The sequence below is a fragment of the Chlorocebus sabaeus genome, chromosome 11 (assembly GCF_047675955.1).
Source record: "Chlorocebus sabaeus isolate Y175 chromosome 11, mChlSab1.0.hap1, whole genome shotgun sequence".
In the NCBI taxonomy this organism is placed as follows: Eukaryota; Metazoa; Chordata; class Mammalia; order Primates; family Cercopithecidae; genus Chlorocebus; species Chlorocebus sabaeus.
Genome location: NC_132914.1, coordinates 102,149,131 through 102,166,532, shown reverse-complemented (window position 1 = coordinate 102,166,532; position 17,402 = coordinate 102,149,131). Strand labels below are relative to the sequence as shown.

Here is a 17,402-nt window from a genome sequence, read left to right as displayed (position 1 = left end):
AAGTTTGACATCACTGTCTGTTTCCTGAATTAAACCTATGTGAGTTCTTGAATTCAGTTTCAGTGGAAAGTTTCTAGGTTAAGCAAAAAAGTCAAGATTTTTCTTAGGAGCTAACTTTTCTTATTTTTAATTTTTTTTAATTTTTACTTTTTTTTAGATGGAGTCTTGCTCTGTTGTCCAGGCTGGAGTGCAGTGGTATAATCTCGGCTCACTGCAACCTCTGCTTCCCAGGTTCAAGCAATTCACCTGCCTCAGCCTCCCAAGTAGCTGGGACTACAGGTGTCTACCACCACGCCCAGCTAATTTTTTGTATTTTTAGTAGAGATGGGGTTTCAACCTATTGGCCAAGCTAGTCTTGAACTCCTGACCTCAGGTGATCCACCTGCCTTGGCCCTCCAAAGTGCTGGGATTACAGGCATGAACGAACTACCATGCCCGGCCAGGAGCTAACTATGTATTACTATGTATTTTAGCAAAAAAAAAAAAAAAAAAAAGGAGTTACTTTCAGATACTTTCATTCCATTTTGGAGGTGAGCCTTTAAAAAAAATAGCAAACAGAAACATACAGAGGAGGTATAAAGAAAAAATGAAAAGAACACTTGCAGAGTGGCAAAAGTAAGAATATATAATAACCATAAAGAGTCAATTTCTGGGTGTGTCTGTATGTGTGTGTGAGTGTGTGTGTGTGATAGTACCATGGATTTTAGTATGTTTATATAAATATACATACCTGCTCAACAAGTTGGGATTTTCAACTAAATGAAATAATTACTGGTAATAGATTGCATTAGAACTTCTTCTTTTATTGTTGTGGGAAGATAACAAAATGTTAAACTCCAATTTAATACCTTCCTTAGTAATTAGGAATGACCTGTGTCTCCTGACTCTCAGCTCTGCTAGATTTCCTAAGCATTGTTATTTAACTTTTGCAATGGATTAGAATGCCTCTTTCAGTGCAATAGGCAGAGTTTCTCCAAGATTCTGGTTTGGTAAATCCACACACATACAATATACTTCATTTTCTTTACTTTTTTAAAAAAGCAATTTTATGGCTGGGCACGGTGGCTCATCCCTGTAATATCAGCACTTTGGGAGGCATAGGCAGGAGGAAGTGATCACTTGAGGCCGGGAGTTTGAGACCAGCCTGGGCAACATAGCAAGACCCTGTCTCTACAAGATATTTAAAAATTAGCTGGGTGTGGTGTCTTGCACCTATAGTCCTAGCTACTTGGGAGGCCGAGGTGCAAGGATCACTTGAGCCCAGGAGTTTGAGGCTTCAGTGAGCTATGATTGTACCACTGCACTCTAGCCTGAGTGACAGAGCAAGAACCTTTTTTATTTTTGTAAGTAAAGTTGAATTCATAAGGAGCATCTGATCTTATTTTCTTTTAAGTCAATGATTCCCTGACATGACTCTATAAACCAGTGGTAAACTATGACAAAGCTCTCGCAGGAAACATGAAATGAACTTTTCCATAAATCTAAATGTGTTCGGTGAAAAGGACTGCCCTTTAGTCTGAGATTTTGGCCTTTGTATATTTTGGTGTTAAAATATGTACTCATTTTTTAGGAAAAGATTGTTTTATGACTTTGTAAAATTTCGGAGGGGATTTACGTTTTTGAGATTGAAATGTTTGGAAGCCAGTGTTTTAAAACTCATTGACCATAGACCGGAACCTTTAAGTGCTCAGTATGTCAGAGAGACTCTTCTAAACTAAAATGGATAGGAATCTATGGGTCAGATTACTTTTTAATACATACACTTTTTAAGTTAGCTTTTGTTAGATTATGCTGTGGTAACAAACAATCCCAAACTCTCAGTGGCTTTCTGGAACAAAGCTTTATTTCTTTCTCCTGTTATGTGTAGCCTGTGGATTGATGGGGGGTGGCTGTGGTCACTGTATCTCTCCATGTGTCTTTGTCTTGGGACCCAGTCTGAAGAAGCAGCAACTGCCTAGGACATGCCATTCTCATGACAGAAAGAGACATAGCTGAATTGTTTCTGTTTGTAGGTGTTGCTGCTGCTCTTATTCTATTGGCTAAAGGGAGTCCCATGGCCAAACCTGATGCTATTACAGATGAGGGAGTATAATTCTCCTATAGTCTCTGCAAATAACATGGCAACAGGTAGGGACAAGAATCCTCCTGTAGGAGGGGAGCAGTAATGGGGAGTAATAATAACATCCATCACAGTATCAATCACATTGAAGCAGTCTTGTATATGCCCAATTTGAAAAACAATAATAAGCACTAGGTACCCACCACCAAACTTAAAAAATATAACCAATACCTTTGGAACCTCCTGGGTGCTTTTGTATCACTTCACCAAATGTAAGCACTCTCTTGAAATGTGTGTTTATCATAACCTTATTTTTATATTCCGTTGTATTGATATGCCACAATTTATCCTTTCTCATAGATTAATTCCTTTTTTTTTCTAGTATGAATAATGCTACCAAGAACATTCTTTCATGTGTCTTCCGGTGTGCAGTGTGAATTTCCTTAGGGCAGGGATTTAAGGATGGAAATGCTGGATTGTGGGGCACATGCCTCTCAGTTTCGGTAGATAATGTCAAATTGTTTTCCAAAGTGGCTTTGGCAGTTTATACTTGCACAAGTAGGGCTGTGTGCTTTACCACTGCTTACATCCTTGTTCATGCTTGAAAGCCTGATAATATCAGATGTCTGGTATATTAGGTATAAATCAGATTCCTTTTTGAATGTATTAGGAGGTGCTTCTCAAAGTAACACAAATCCTTTGGGATACCATTTAAAGTGCAGATTTCTATTCAGGAGGTTGAGTTGGGATGAGAGCTGACTGAGGTCCTGCATTTCTTAGTCTCCCAGTTGATGCCAGGCCATTGGACGCAAGACCACACTTTGATACCAAGAATCTAAGGCACTAAATACAGTCATGCATCCCTTCATGAAGGGCTTACCGATGGGAATAAATTCTGAGAAACGTGTTGTTAGATGCATTTCGTCGCTGCGTGATCATAGAGTATGCTCACACAAACACACCAAGGCTGTATGGTATGGCCTGTTGCTCCTAGGCTACTGTACAGTAACGTGCTGTACAAGCCTGTTGTTACACAATGGTATTTGTGTATCTAAAAATAGAAAATGTATAGTCAAAACACAGTATAAAAAAATAAAAAATGATATACCTGTATAGGGTACTTACCATGAATGGAGTTTTCAGTACTGGAATTTGCTCTGGGTGAGTCAGTAAGTGAGGGGTGAGTGAATGTGAAGGGCCAGGACATTACTGTGCACTACTGTAGACTTTATAAACACACTTAGGCTACATAAAATATACAAAAATAGTTTTCTTTGTTGATATTAAACTAACTCTAGCTTACTGTAACTTTTAATTTTTCATTGTTTGAATTTTGATTTAAATAATTGTTTAGAGGCAGTGTCTTGCTGTGTCATCCACTGGGGTGCAGTGCACAATCGTAGCTCACTGTAATCTTGAACTCCTGGGCTCAAGGAAAACTCCTACCCTGGCCTCCCAAAGTGTTGGGATTACAGGCATGAGCCACTGCACCCAGCCTGTAACATTTCTACTTTATAAACCTTAAATATTAAAAATATCGACTCTTTTGTAATAATATTTAGCTTAAAACACACACACATTGTACAGCTGCACAAAATATTTTCCTTCTTTGTTTCTTTATTCTGTATACTTTTTTCAATTTTTGTTTTTTTCTTTTACTTTTTAAAACTTTTTAATTAAAATCTAAGACACACACTGATACAGTTTGGCTCTGTGTCCCCAGCCAAATCTCATCTTGTCGCTCCCATAATTCCTACGTGTTGTGGGAGGGACCCAGTGGGAGGCGACTGAATTATGGGGGCGGGTCTTTCCTGCCCCATTCTGATGAGAGTGAATGGGTCTCACGAAGTCTGATGGTTTTTCAAAAATGGGAATTGCCCTGTACAAGCTCTCTCTTTGCCTGCCACCATCCATGTAAGATGTGACTTCCTCCTCCTTGCCTTCTGCCATGATTGTGAGGCCTCCCCAGCCACGTGAGTCCAACTAAACCTCTTTCTTTTGTAGATTGCCCAGTCTTGGGTATGTCTTTGTCAGTAGCATGAAAATGGACTAATACACACACACCTTAGCATAGGCCTCCATAGGGTCAATAACATCACTATCACTGTCTTCCACCTTCCATCTTGCCCCACTGCAAGGTTTTCTGGGCCAGTAGCACACAGAGGAGCAGATATACATGCTAAAATAATATAAAAGGTATAGTATAGTAAATACATAAACCAGTAACAGAACCATTATTTATTATTATTGGCAAATATTATGTACTGTATATACGTAACTGTCTGCGTTATACTTTTATATGACTGGCAGCACAGTAGGTTTATTTATCCCAGCATCACCACAAACATGTGGCTAAGGCCTCATGCTATGACATACATTTTGACAACTTCGATGTCACTAGGCAACAGGAATTTTTTTTTTTTTTTTTTGAGACAGAGTCTCGCTCTGTTGCCTAGGCTGGAGTGCAGTGGTACGATCTTGGCTCACTGCAACCTCTGCCTCCTAAGTTCAACCAATTCTCATGGTTCAACCTCCCGAGTAGCTGGGATTACAGGCATGTGCCTTCACGCCCAGCTGATTTTTGTATTTTTACTAGAGACAGGGTTTCGCCATGTTGGCCAGGCTGGTCTCAAACTCCTGGCCTCAAGTGATCCGCCCAGCACGGCCTCCTAAAATGCTGGAATTACAGGCATGAGCTACTGCGCCCAGGCTGGCAATAGGAATTTTTGAGTTCCATTATAATTTTATGGGACCACCATAATATATTTGGTCCATCCTTGACCAAAATGTTATGCAGTATATAACCGTGGTCAGAGTGGCCTTTGTGTTGTCTGCCCATAGCACCTAAAGAGTCTTTGGAACAAGACCAGTAAATAACATTTGTTACATCCAATTGAATCTAAGATTTTTGAATCATGCTTCATCTTTTTATTGACAGTACATGAGCAATTTAGATAATTCTTAAATTTTATTTATTTTTAATAAGTAATAACTATATATGATATGTAATGTGATATTTTGATCTATGTATACATTATAGAAAATATTCAATCAAGATAATTGACATATACATCACCTCACTGACATCATTTTTTTGTGTATGTGGTGAGAATATTGAAAATCTATTTTTTTTTTTTTTTGGCATTTTGAAACGTAGAATACATTATTAACTGTGGTCAACATACAGTGACATACAGTGCAATAGATCACCAAAACTTACTCTTCCAGGCCAGGCGCGGTGACTCATGCCTGTAATTCCAGCTCTTTGGAAGGCTGAGGAGGGCGGATCACCTGACGTCAGGAGTTTGAGACCATCCTGGCTAACATGGTGAAACCCCATTTCTACTAAAAATACAAAAAATTAGCCTGGCATGGTGGCATGCCCCTGTAATCCCAGCTACTCAGGAAGCTGAGGCAGGAGAATTGCTTGAACCCAGGAGGTGGAGGTTGCAGTGGGCTAAGATTGCACCATTGCACTCCAGCTTGGGCAACAAGAATGAAATTCCGTCTCAAAACAAACAAAAAACCAAAAACTGTCTCTCCCAGTAACTAAAACTTTATACCCTTTGATCAACAACTTTCCTTTCCCCATTCCTCCTCCTCCCCACCACCCATTGTAACCACCTGTCTACTCTCTGTTTTTAAGATATCAACTTTTTCAGATTCCACATAAGTACAATATTTTTCTTTCTGTGCCTAGCTTATTTCAATTAGCGTAATGTCCTCTGGTTCCACCCATGTTGTCAAGAATTACAGAATTTTCTTACTTTTAAAGCTGAATAGTATTTCATTGTAGTTTATAAACCACATTGTATTTATCGATTCGTCTGTTGATGAACACTTAGATTGCTTCCATATCTTGGATATTGTGAACAATACCGAAATGAACATGGGAGTGCAGATAGAATCCCAAGCCACGATTTTAACCACTCTACTTTCTGTACCTGTTGTAGATGCTCTTTTTTTTTTTCTCTAAACATCTCTCTTGTACAAATATTGGCTGTTTGTCTGTTCTTCTAAGCATTTGTTGCTTTATAGTTTACAAAGAAAGTCCAGAATTTAAACCTAAGCCATTTAAGTGTCTGAATAGCTTTACTGAAGTAAGAATACTAGGAGTTCTAAAGACACTGGTTCTTCCCAACTATGCTACTATTGGATTAGTATAACTTATTAAAGTAGCTAGAGGTAAATATCTCAATGACACTCTTTAAGCACATTAAAGCCAGTGGAAACTGCCCAATTTTATTTATTTTTTAGTTTATTTTTTTCCCATTCATCGATGGATTGATGGATAACAAATACAGAACAAATGATTTTAATTTTGTGGTATATATGCACAATGCCCATTTTAAATCGACCATAAAACTTAACCAATTTTTTTTTTTTTTAAAGTAGCTTTACAAGTACAAGTAGTTTTGGGCTACATGGATGAATTGTATAGTGGTGAAGTCTGGGATTTTAGTGCACCCATCACCCAAGTAGTATGCATTGTACCCAACAGGTAGTTTTTGTCCTTTACCCTCTTCCCACCCTCCCCCTTTTTGAGTCTCCAGTGTCCATTATACCCGTTTGCATACCCATAGCTCAGCTCCTACTTAAAACTAAGAACATGCAGTAGTTGGTTTTCCATTCCTGAGTTACGTCACTTAGAATAATGGCCTCTAGCTCCATCCAAGTTGCTGCAAAAGACATTATTTTGTTCTTTTTTTATGACTGAGCAGTATTTCATGGGGTGTGTGTGTGTGTGTGTGTGTGTGTATATATATATATATATTTATATTTATATTTATTTTCTTTATCCACTAATTCATTGATGGGCACTTAGGTTGGTTCTGTATCTTTGCAGTTGTGAGTTGTGCTGTAATAAACAGATAAACATATGTGTGCAGGTGTCTTTTTGATTTGATGACTTCTTTTCCTTTGGGTAGATACCCAGTAGTGGGATTGCTGAATCGAATGGTGGTAGATCCACTTTTAGTTCTTTAAGAACTCTCCATGCTATTTTCCATAGAGGCTGTACAAATTTACATTCCCACCAGCAGTATGTAAACATTCTCTTTTCACCACATCCGTGATAACATCTATTGTTTATTGACACTTTAATAGTGGCAGTTTTGGCTGGGGTTAGGTGGCATTTCATTGTGGTTTTAATTTGCATTTCCCTGATGATTAGTGATTTTGAGCACTTTTTAAATATGTTTGTTGGCCATTTGTATGTCTTCTTTTGAGAAGTGTCTATTCATGTCATTTACCTACTTTCTGATGGGATCGTTTGTTTTTTTCTTGCTGATTTGACTTCCTTGTAGATCCTGGATATTAGTCCTTTGTGGGCTGCATAATTTGCAAATGTTTTCTCCCATTCTGTAGGTTGTGTTTACTCTGGTGATTGTTTCTTTGGCTCTGCAAAAGCTTTTTCATTCAATTATTTCTCATTTATTTATTTATTTTTATTGCATTTGCTTTTAGGGGTCTTGGCCATAAGTTCTTTGCCTACACGAATGTCCAGAAGAGTTTTTTCCTAGGTTTTCTTCTAGAATTTTTATGGCTTTAGGTATTAGATTTAAGTCTTTAATCCATTTGGAGTTAATTTTTGTATATGGTGAGAGAGAGGGATCCAGTTTCATTCTTCTACATGTGGCTAATTTTCTCAGCACTGTTTATTGAACAGAATGTCCTTTTCCCAATTTATGTTTTTGTGTGCTTCTTGAATATCAGTTGGTTGTATTTGGCTTTATTTTTGGGTTCTTTATTCTCTTCCTTTGGTCTATATATCTACTTTTATACCAGTATCATGCTGTTTTGGTTACTATATCTTTTTTTTCTTCTTCTTTTTGAGACAAAGTCTCACTGTGTCACCCAGGCTGGAGACCAATGAGGCAATTACAGCTCACTGCAGCTTTGACCTCCAGGGCTCCAGTGCTTCTCCCACCTCAGCCTTCCATGTAGCTGGGACTACAGGTGCACACCATCACGCCCAGCTAATTTTTGTATTTTTTGTAGAGACAAGGTTTTGCCTTGTTGCTCAAGCTGGTCTCCAACTTCTGAGCTCAAGTAGTTCTCCTGACTCGGCCTCCCAAAATGCTGGGATTGCAGGCATGAGCCACTGCACCCTGCCTACTATATCCTTATAGTGTAGTTTGAAGACAGGTAATGTGATGCCTCCAAATTTGTTCTTTTTGCTTAGGATTACAAACAAAGCTATTTTGATTGTAATTCATTATTCAGCAAGAAGAGTTTATAATAGGTGATTTATTTAGTTAAAGGAAGAAAGTTTAAGGAATCCTTAAGGAGATAATAGACCTTGTCAATAAGCAAGCATTGAAATAACTGATAATTATTCATTAACCAGATAAAAAGAAGGATAACATTTTAAAAAGCCCACATTTTCCTCAATGCATGATGGTGATATGTGGTCTGTGGCATATACTTGTATCAAGGTCATTCCTGGCACTTTCAAACTGCGTTATTTAAAAACAGAAAAAAAACCCAGCTGTTAGGACAGAAACATGACTCAGAGTAGCTTAAGCAATGAAGGAGATTTATTGGCCTATAGTTGGGAAGAACAGGAGTGGAGTGGGTTTTAACTAAATGGTATAGAGATTCTAATTATGTTGTCAGGACTCTCTCATTACCTCAGCTCTGATTCCCTCTTTCTGTAGGTCCTCTTCTCATGTAGATGGCTTTCTTCCAAGTGGTGGTGATGGTGGTGGTGGTAGAGGGAGCTTTGTGAGGAGGAAGACATAGTGACAGAAAGTTTCAGAATTAAGTCATTCTAAAGGAAAATGAGAACTTTCTTCCCGCAAAGGCCTTCCCCTCTGAAATAGCCCTGTAAGTCATTTGTTGTTTGTTTAATCAACTGTTTCCTATAGCCTTTATCACAAATTATCTCCTTTATTTAATTGCTTACCTGATTATTGTTTTTCCTTCCAACTGCAAGGTAAAATCCATCAGAGCAGTAAGTGTACCTATTTATTTCATTACTGTAGCCCCAGCATCTAGTAGGCATTCAGGAAATAGTAAGCAGCAAATATATAAAATTCCAGGAAGGGACTTAGATCCTCCTTGAGCCACTTGACATTATTGTGGTCTGCAGGGTAGGGTACTGTGATTGATATACCTACTAGAATCTCATGGAATAGGGAAATGGATTTACCATAGCTAATGGAGATAACATTAGCTAAAGGAATTGGGAAAAGATGCTGAGCAAACAACAAAAAATATCTGTCCACCATATGTGTGGACAGTTTCATATTTTACCCAACTACCTATTCTGATGTGTAAGGTTGTGCAGATTCTGCACTGCATGAAGGAGCTTGCTGAGGGGACAGAGCGTGGGCTAAAATCCAGCCCAGAGCTCCACTTACAGGGCTTCCTTTTTCCAGGAGGCACTCTGTTTTTAATTTTGTACACATTTGGATGGTCTCTGTGTATGGTATCCTTGGTTGAGTATCCATCTCTCCATCTAAACTTCTGAATAGCTTATACTGAAGTAAGAATACTAGGAGCAAAAGTATGACCTGGATCATCTGGATCCCACGGGCCCGCTCAGTGTTGACTACGTGCTTAGCCACATTTGCACATATTCTGAGAGATGACTGATCTTGGGAAATTCTGAGATGACTGGTCTTGGGAAATTCCCCCTTGTTTTCTTTCTCTTCTCTCCATTTTTCTACCTAGTTTTGATAGTTGGTCAGGTTTTCAAAGCACAGATTTTGAGCTTTCTGAACTTTAGAATGGCTGAATGGTGACACTGTCGTCTCTCTTTCTTGTTTACCTACATTTCTCTGCATTTCCATTTTGATCATCCTGAAAATTCTGCATCAGGAGGAAGAAGTTTCCTATCACTGGTCCTCCTGTGGAATAGAACTGTCTTATAGCTCAATACCTTTGGGGTTTGTTTTGCATTTTATTTGATTAAAGATCTACTGGGGCAGTGAAATACTCACTACTTTTTAAAAAGGTAGATGAGTTGAAGGAACAGACACGCACTCAATCTAACTCATGTAAGGCTGCAGGGGATCTCCTAAGTTCCAGATATATAGCTCAGCCTTTCATTACCTGGAAGGCTCTCTGCCCTTTTCTCTCTTTCTGGGACTACAGGATTTCATCTCTGCTTCACTCTGGCCATTGATTTCATTAATCTGATTTTCTTTTTTCTTTTTTTCGTGATAGTCTTGCTCTGTCTCCCAGACTGGAGTGTAGTGGCACCATCTTGGCTTACTGCAAGCTCCACCTCCCCCGTTCACACCATTCTCCTGCCTCAGCCTCCCTAGTAGCTGGGACTACAGGTGCCCGCCACCTCGCCCGGCTAATTTTTTTGTATTTTTAGCAGAGACAGGGTTTCACCGTGTTAACCAGGATGGTCTTGATCTCCTGACCTCGTGATCCGTCCACCTCCGCCTCCCAAAGTGCCGGGATTATAGGCGTGAGCCACTGCGCCCGGCCAAATCTGATTTTCTTTAAACACCAACTTTCTCTGTATACTGGCCAGCCTATAAGTGACAAAAATGGGAACTAGTGCTTAATCTACTCATCAGAGTCTCAGTTCAAGTCCACAGGAAGTCTGCACCATAATCATCACATGCAGAAGTTAAAAATAAAAAATTTATGGGCCTCAAACACAGACATTCTGAGTCAGTAGGTCTGGTGTCCTGGAATCTATATTTTAAGAATGTTCCCCGGAAGGAATTCCCAGATCCGAGACCTCTCCATAATCACAAGAGAGAGGAAAGGAAAGTGAGTGAGTGATAGAATTGATGAGCCAGGCCCTAGCACTCACTTATGTCCTACATAGCCCCTTCTCTTTCTCCCTTTGCCACTCCTTGCTGTTGATCTTCCTATCCAGAGAGGAGCTGGATATTCTAACACGTTAGAAACAAATACTAAGGAATATAGTAGTTTTCATTAAAAGCAACAGTAGCGGCAACAATTCTCAGTCTAGCTTGGCAGAATTGCAGTCCAGTTAGGTGTTGGGGCCACCCATCCCTTATCAAATCGGTGCCATTTTTTTGGTCTTGGATACTCTTGGAAGTATAAGACAGGTCTAGGTGTTTCTGAGAAACACCTGATAGCTTGGAAGCCTTGCCAGCTATGGCAGCAATTGTCAGGCTGTCTCCCTGGTCAGGTGGTGGGTGACCTTGCAGCTTCAGTGCCCATCACTCTTTGATGTGCCGCAGTTATGTGTTCGTGTCTCTCAGTTCAAAGTCTTCAAAAAGACTCTAGTCACTGAATGGCCAGCCAGTCAGGGGCCTACCCTGGGATTATGGGCCAGAGCAGACTGAGAACCATTAATGGACAGAGCAGGGCATAAATAAGTGCATTACAAGCTTTCTTCTGGCTGGCTTGCAAATGGAGGTTTAAATGAATATTTGTAATTTCTTTTTAGTTTTGTTATTCCTAAATGAAAGAAGGATTATATTCCTAAATCAATTATAATGAGTTTTTATACCTCAGAAGTACAAATATGACTCCAGCCTCATTTTATATGTGAAATAAATGCCCTATATAGTATTCAGGATACCTACCAAGTGTTTTTATAGTAAACATCATCCTTGTCTCTTCATGTCTTAATAATAAAATGTATATTATATTGTAAGTAAAGTAATATGGTTTATTATTTAATGTTTAAAGTATAATGCCATATATCTTACTTTTGTAGTGTACTGACATATGCAAAGAGTGTAGCAATTTGATTCTGAGTCCTTGCAATAGTAATAAAAGCTATTACTTTATTTAAAACATTTGTCCACTGTGGGATTTCAGAGGCAGTTGAAGACCTTACGTGGATATTGATCACAGAAAGTATGCAAAGATAAGAAATACTTTTAACCAAGACTGAGCACAAAAATAGCTCTGTATTGTATTTCTGTACACAAAAAAGTTGGCACAAAGCAATTATGTTTGAAGCCCACAAAGTATAGTATCAGTACCTTAGGGTTGGTTTAAGAATGTGTGTGTTTAATACCTTTGTAAGAATTTAAGTATCTATCTTGATGCTGAAACTATCTTGTTTATCTGATTTTTAGAAATTATTTGTTTTTCCAGATCCAGTCCTTCTGTGGAACATCTGAACATCTTTTATTAGTGGAAATATTTTCTACACAATGAAGTCAACAACTTAATTTAAACCAGTGTTCGTGTGATTCTGATTCATCTGCTGTGGTCCACGAAGCTTGAGATCTGAGGGGAGTACAGGGTCTTTTGCGATGACAATATGACTAATAGTAAAGGAAGATCTATTACCGATAAAACAAGTGGTGGTTCAAGTAATGGAGGAGGTTTTGTAGATTGGACTTTACGTTTAAACACAATTCAATCTGACAAGTTTTTAAATTTACTCTTGAGTATGGTTCCGGTAATTTACCAGAAAAACCAAGAAGACAGGCACAAAAAAGCAAACGGCATTTGGCAAGATGGATTATCAACTGCAGTACAGACTTTTAGTAATAGATCTGAGCAAAACATGGAGTATCACAGTTTCTCAGAGCAGTCTTTTCATGCCAATAATGGGCACGCATCATCAAGCTGCAGCCAAAAGTATGATGACTATGCCAATTATAATTACTGTGATGGAAGGGAGACTTCAGAAACCACTGCCATGTTACAAGATGAAGATATATCTAGTGATGGTGATGAAGATGCTATTGTAGAAGTGACCCCAAAATTACCAAAGGAATCCAGTGGCATCATGGCATTGCAAATACTTGTGCCCTTTTTGTTAGCTGGTTTTGGAACAGTTTCAGCTGGCATGGTACTGGATATAGTACAGGTGGGTTTTCGTCTTCCTTTAACTTTACTGTCTTTTTTTGTTATTCCATTTCTGTTTAAAATGCTTTTTGTAGGTTACTACTCTCAAACATTTACTTTAGATTTAATTTATCCCTGGTAAAGTGAACAGATGCTGACTCTGGGAGAGAATCTATTTCTGTGTGGGAGTTTTTCTTTTTCCCCTTTAGAAATTCTGAAAGAATAGTTATTCTGACTATAAAGTAACTCTTCTCTACAGACCCCAAAATAGCTTGGTTAAAAGAAAAACTTCCCAAATTGTTTTATTTAAATACTTTCTTACTTTTAAAATAAAAGTTAATATATACTCATTAAATTGAATTCAAACATTAGAAGGTATTAAATAAAACATGAAGTTTCTCCTATTCCTTATCTCCAAATCAAAATTCTCCTCCTCTCCAGAGATTACCATTGTGAAGTGTTTGTTGTATACACTTGCAGACTTTTTTCTGTGCTTACATATATACATAAGAGAGTTTTTTCAAAAATAAAAATAAAATGTTATATATATTTTTCTGCAACTTATTTTCATTGCTTAGTAATACATCTCTCCAAATTGGTACACAAACATTTTCTGCATTTTAAACTGAGTGCATGATATTCCATTGAATGTATATACCAAAATTTACTTACTCCTCCTTCCTTGTTGGTGCTGTAATGACTATCCTTATAAATATAAAGATATATATTCATATACTAATATTTTCATAGGATAGATTTAAAAACAGCATTATTGGATATTAGGGTATGTATTAATATCTGTGTTTAAAATTTTGTAGATACTGTCAAGTTGCATTCTAAAAAATTTGTACCAATTTATCCTCCTACTGTCAAAATATAAGTACTTTTATTTTTTCATGTCCATATCAACATTGGGTATTTATTTTATTTCTTTTTTTTTTGAGACAGGGTCTCGCTGTGTGGCCCAGCTCACTACACCCTCAACCTCCTGGGCTCAAGTGACCCTCCCACCTCAGCCTCTTGAGTAGCTGGGACTACAGGCACATTACACCTCACTAATTAAAAAAAAAATTTTTTTAGGGACAAGGTCTTGCTGTGTTGCCCAGGCAGGTCTCAAACTCCTGGACTCAAGTAATCCTCCCACCTTGGCCTTCCAAAGTGCTAGCGTTTACAGGTGTACACCACTGTGCCCAGCCAACATTGAGTCTTCTTGATCTTTTTCATATTTGCCAAATGGCAGGAAAATGTTATCATGTTTTAATTAACATTCTTTATTATTAATGTTTAGCATATTGTCATGTTTATTGGCCATTCTTTTTCTGTGAATTGTTTTTGTATCTTTTATTTTTAAAATTTTTGTGCTACTTATTGATTTGTAGATATTCTCGTTTTTTTTGTTGTTGTTGTTAGTTTTTAAGGCGGAGTCTAGCTTTGTTGCCCAAGCTGGAGTGCAGTGGCATGATCACGGCTCACTGCAACCTCTGCCTCCCAGGTTCAAGTGATTCTCCTGCCTCAGCCTCCTGAGTAGCTGGGACCACAGGCTCATACCACCATGGCTCGCTAATTTTTGTATTTTTAGTAGAGATGGAGTTTCACTATGTTGGTTAGGCTGGTCTCAAACTCCTGACCTCAAGTGATCCGCCTGCCTCTGCCTCCCAAAGTGCTGGGATTACAGGTGTGACCCACCATGTCTAGCAGATTTGTAGGTGTTCTTAATGCCTTGTGGTTACCAAATACCTACTATATAATTATCTTTCTAAAGTAATAAATTGCCAAAATTTGACAATTTATTCTGTCAGTTTTTGTTTATCAGTCATAGAAAGGGAAAGTATTAGACATATTATCCTGTAATGTGCTCTTATCTTTCATTGTTTTTTCCCTACTAAGGAACCTCTGGTTATTTGTGACTCTAAGATGCTATTCAAGAGGTAATATTTTTATCTAAATGGAAAATGTACATAGAAACATTTTTCCACCATCATTTGGAGAAAGTATATGAGAGGAACTGTAATGCAGTACATTAAAGTTTTAAATAGATAATAATACCAAAGAGATATCAAACCTCCATTCACTTGAAATATAATTGTTGTAAGTTCTTATAGTAGTATCACAACTGCGACAATAAATAAACTGGTTTTGGTTGGGATTTTTTCTTGAGATACCAGTTATTCTGAAGAAACACTCAGTATTTAACTATAGAATGGTAACATCTATAGAACTAACGTGTTAGAGTACAGCTTAGCAGAATATTTACATAGCTCATTGTGTATCTGGAGTAATGTTGACTTACTTCCTGATACTGAGAGAGCAGCACACATGTAATTGGAAAAAGTTCCTTTTATGATTTTATGAACTTTTACAGTGCTAGCCCTAAGGACTTTATAATGTTAAACATTGTAGAAACATAATATAAATATGTCTTCTTGCTGAATTGACCCCTTTATCATTATACAGTGGTCTCTCTTTCTCTTTTACTGTCTTTGATTTATAGTCTATTCTATCTAGAATAAATATAGCTACTTCTTGCTCTTTTCTTGGTTTCTAGTTGCATGGTATATATTTTTCTACTGCTTCACCTCTAGTCTAGGTGTGTCTTTATAGTTGAAGTGGGTTTCTTGTAGGCAGAAACCTGGGTCTTATTTCTTTATCCATTTAGCCACTCTATGCTTTTTTATTGGAGAACTGAGTAATTTACATTCAGTATTATTACTGATAAGTAAGGACTTACAACTGACATTTTGTTGCTTATTTTCTACCTGTTTTGTAACTCTTCCTTTCTTACTGTCTTCCTCTGTAATTCTTTTGTGTTTTTTCTCTAGTTGCGTATTTTAATTTGCTGCTTTTTATTTTTAGTGAATAAGTTATAGATTTTTACACTGTGGTTACCATAATGCTTAACAAAAAATCTTATAATGTTATGTTAAGGAGATGACAGCTTATCTTAGATCACAAAGAAAATAGTAGAAACAAAGAAAAAAACTAAGAAACTACACTTTAACTCCGCCCCCTCCATTTTGACCTTTTGTTATTCCGATTTTCACATTTTTATATTGCCTATTTCTTAACAGGTTGCTGTAGCTATTATTGTCTTTGATAGATTTGTGTTTTAGGCTTCATACTAGAGTTATGAGCAGATTGCACACCCTCATTACAGTATTAGAGTATTCTTGGTTTTGCTGTGCACTTAATTTTACCAGTGGATTTTATATCTTCAAATGTTTTCTTTTTGCACATTAGTGTTTTTTTCTTTCAGGTCAAAGAACTCCCTTTAGTATTTCTTATAAGACAAATCTAGTGGTGCTGAATGCTCCCAGCTTTTGTTTGTCTGGCAAAAACTTTCTCTCCTTCATATTTGAAGGATAGCTTTGCTGAATATAGTATTCTTGGATGGTAGCGGTTTTTTTTTTTCCCAGCATTTTGAAAATGTTATTTCACCTCCTTCTGGCCTGTATGGTTTCTGCTGAAAAGTCTGTTGCCAGATGACCTAGAGCTCCTTTATGTTATTTCTTCTTTTTCTCTTGCTGCTTTTAGGATTCTCTTTCTGACTTTTGAGATTTTATTATTATATGCCTTGGGGTAGTCTTATTTGGGTCAAATCTGGTGTTCTCTGACCTTACTGTATCTGGATATTTATAGCTTTCTCAAGTTTTGGAAAGTTTTCAGTTTTTATTTCCTTTAATAAGCTTTCTATCCCTTCCTCTTGCTCAACTCCCTCTTGAATATGAATAATTATTAGTTTTGGTCTCTCAAGGTAGTTTTTTATAGCTTGTAGACAATCTTTGTTTCTTTTCTTCCTTCTTATTTTTTTAAGAGACAGGGTTTCTTTCTCCCAGGCTGGAGCCCAGCTTCAAATTCCTGGGCTCAAGTGATCCTCCCACCTCAATTCCTGAGTAGTTGTGACCACAGGCATGTGACACTATACCAACTAATTTTTTTTTTTTTTTTTTTTGAGATGGAGTCTTGCTCTGTTGCCCAGGCTGGAGTGCAGTGGTATGATCTTGGCTCACTGCAAGCACTGCCTCCTGGGTTCACACCATTCTCCTGCCTCAGTCTCCCTAGTAGCTGGGACTACAGGTGCCCGCCACCATGCCCAGCTAATTTTTTTTCTTTTTTTTTTTAAGTAGAGACGGAGTTTCACTGTGTTAGCCAGGATGGCCAATATCTTGGTTATGATATTGTACTGTAGTTTTGCAAGATACCATTGGGGAAAAACGGGGTAAGGGTTACATGGGATCTCTCTGTATTAGTTTTTCATAATTGCATGTGAGTCTACAATTACTTCAGAATAAAAAGTTTAATTAAAAAAAAGTGGCCGGGCGCGGTGGCTCAAGCCTGTGGTCCCGGCACTTTGGGAGGCCGAGACGGGCGGATCACGAGGTCGGGAGATCGAGACCATCCTGGCTAACACGGTGAAACCCCGTCTCTACTAAAAATACAAAAAAAACCTAGCCGGGTGAGGTGGCAGGCGCCTGTAGTCCCAGCTACTCGGGAGGCTGAGGCAGGAGAGTGGCGTAAACCTGGGAGGCGGAGCTTGCAGTGAGCTGAGATCCGGCCACTGCACTCCAGCCTGGGTGACAGAACTAGACTCCGTCTCAAA

General features: G+C 38.1%; 1 protein-coding gene across 3 annotated transcripts in view; it reads left to right on the top strand.

Annotated features, from left to right (window-relative positions):
* SLC41A2 (solute carrier family 41 member 2) overlaps positions 1-17,402 on the top strand; it is a 138,747-nt gene that overhangs the window by 17,658 nt on the left and 103,687 nt on the right. For 2 of the 3 annotated variants that reach the window (XM_008004493.3, XM_037996600.2), the window contains one exon: positions 12,104-12,827. In XM_008004493.3, coding sequence (XP_008002684.1) covers positions 12,273-12,827 — 555 coding nt within the window. In that variant the 5' untranslated portion in view covers positions 12,104-12,272. Of the gene's footprint in view, positions 1-8,718; positions 8,888-12,103; positions 12,828-17,402 lie in introns of all 3 variants that reach the window. The other variant, XM_073021050.1, reaches the window with a different exon arrangement.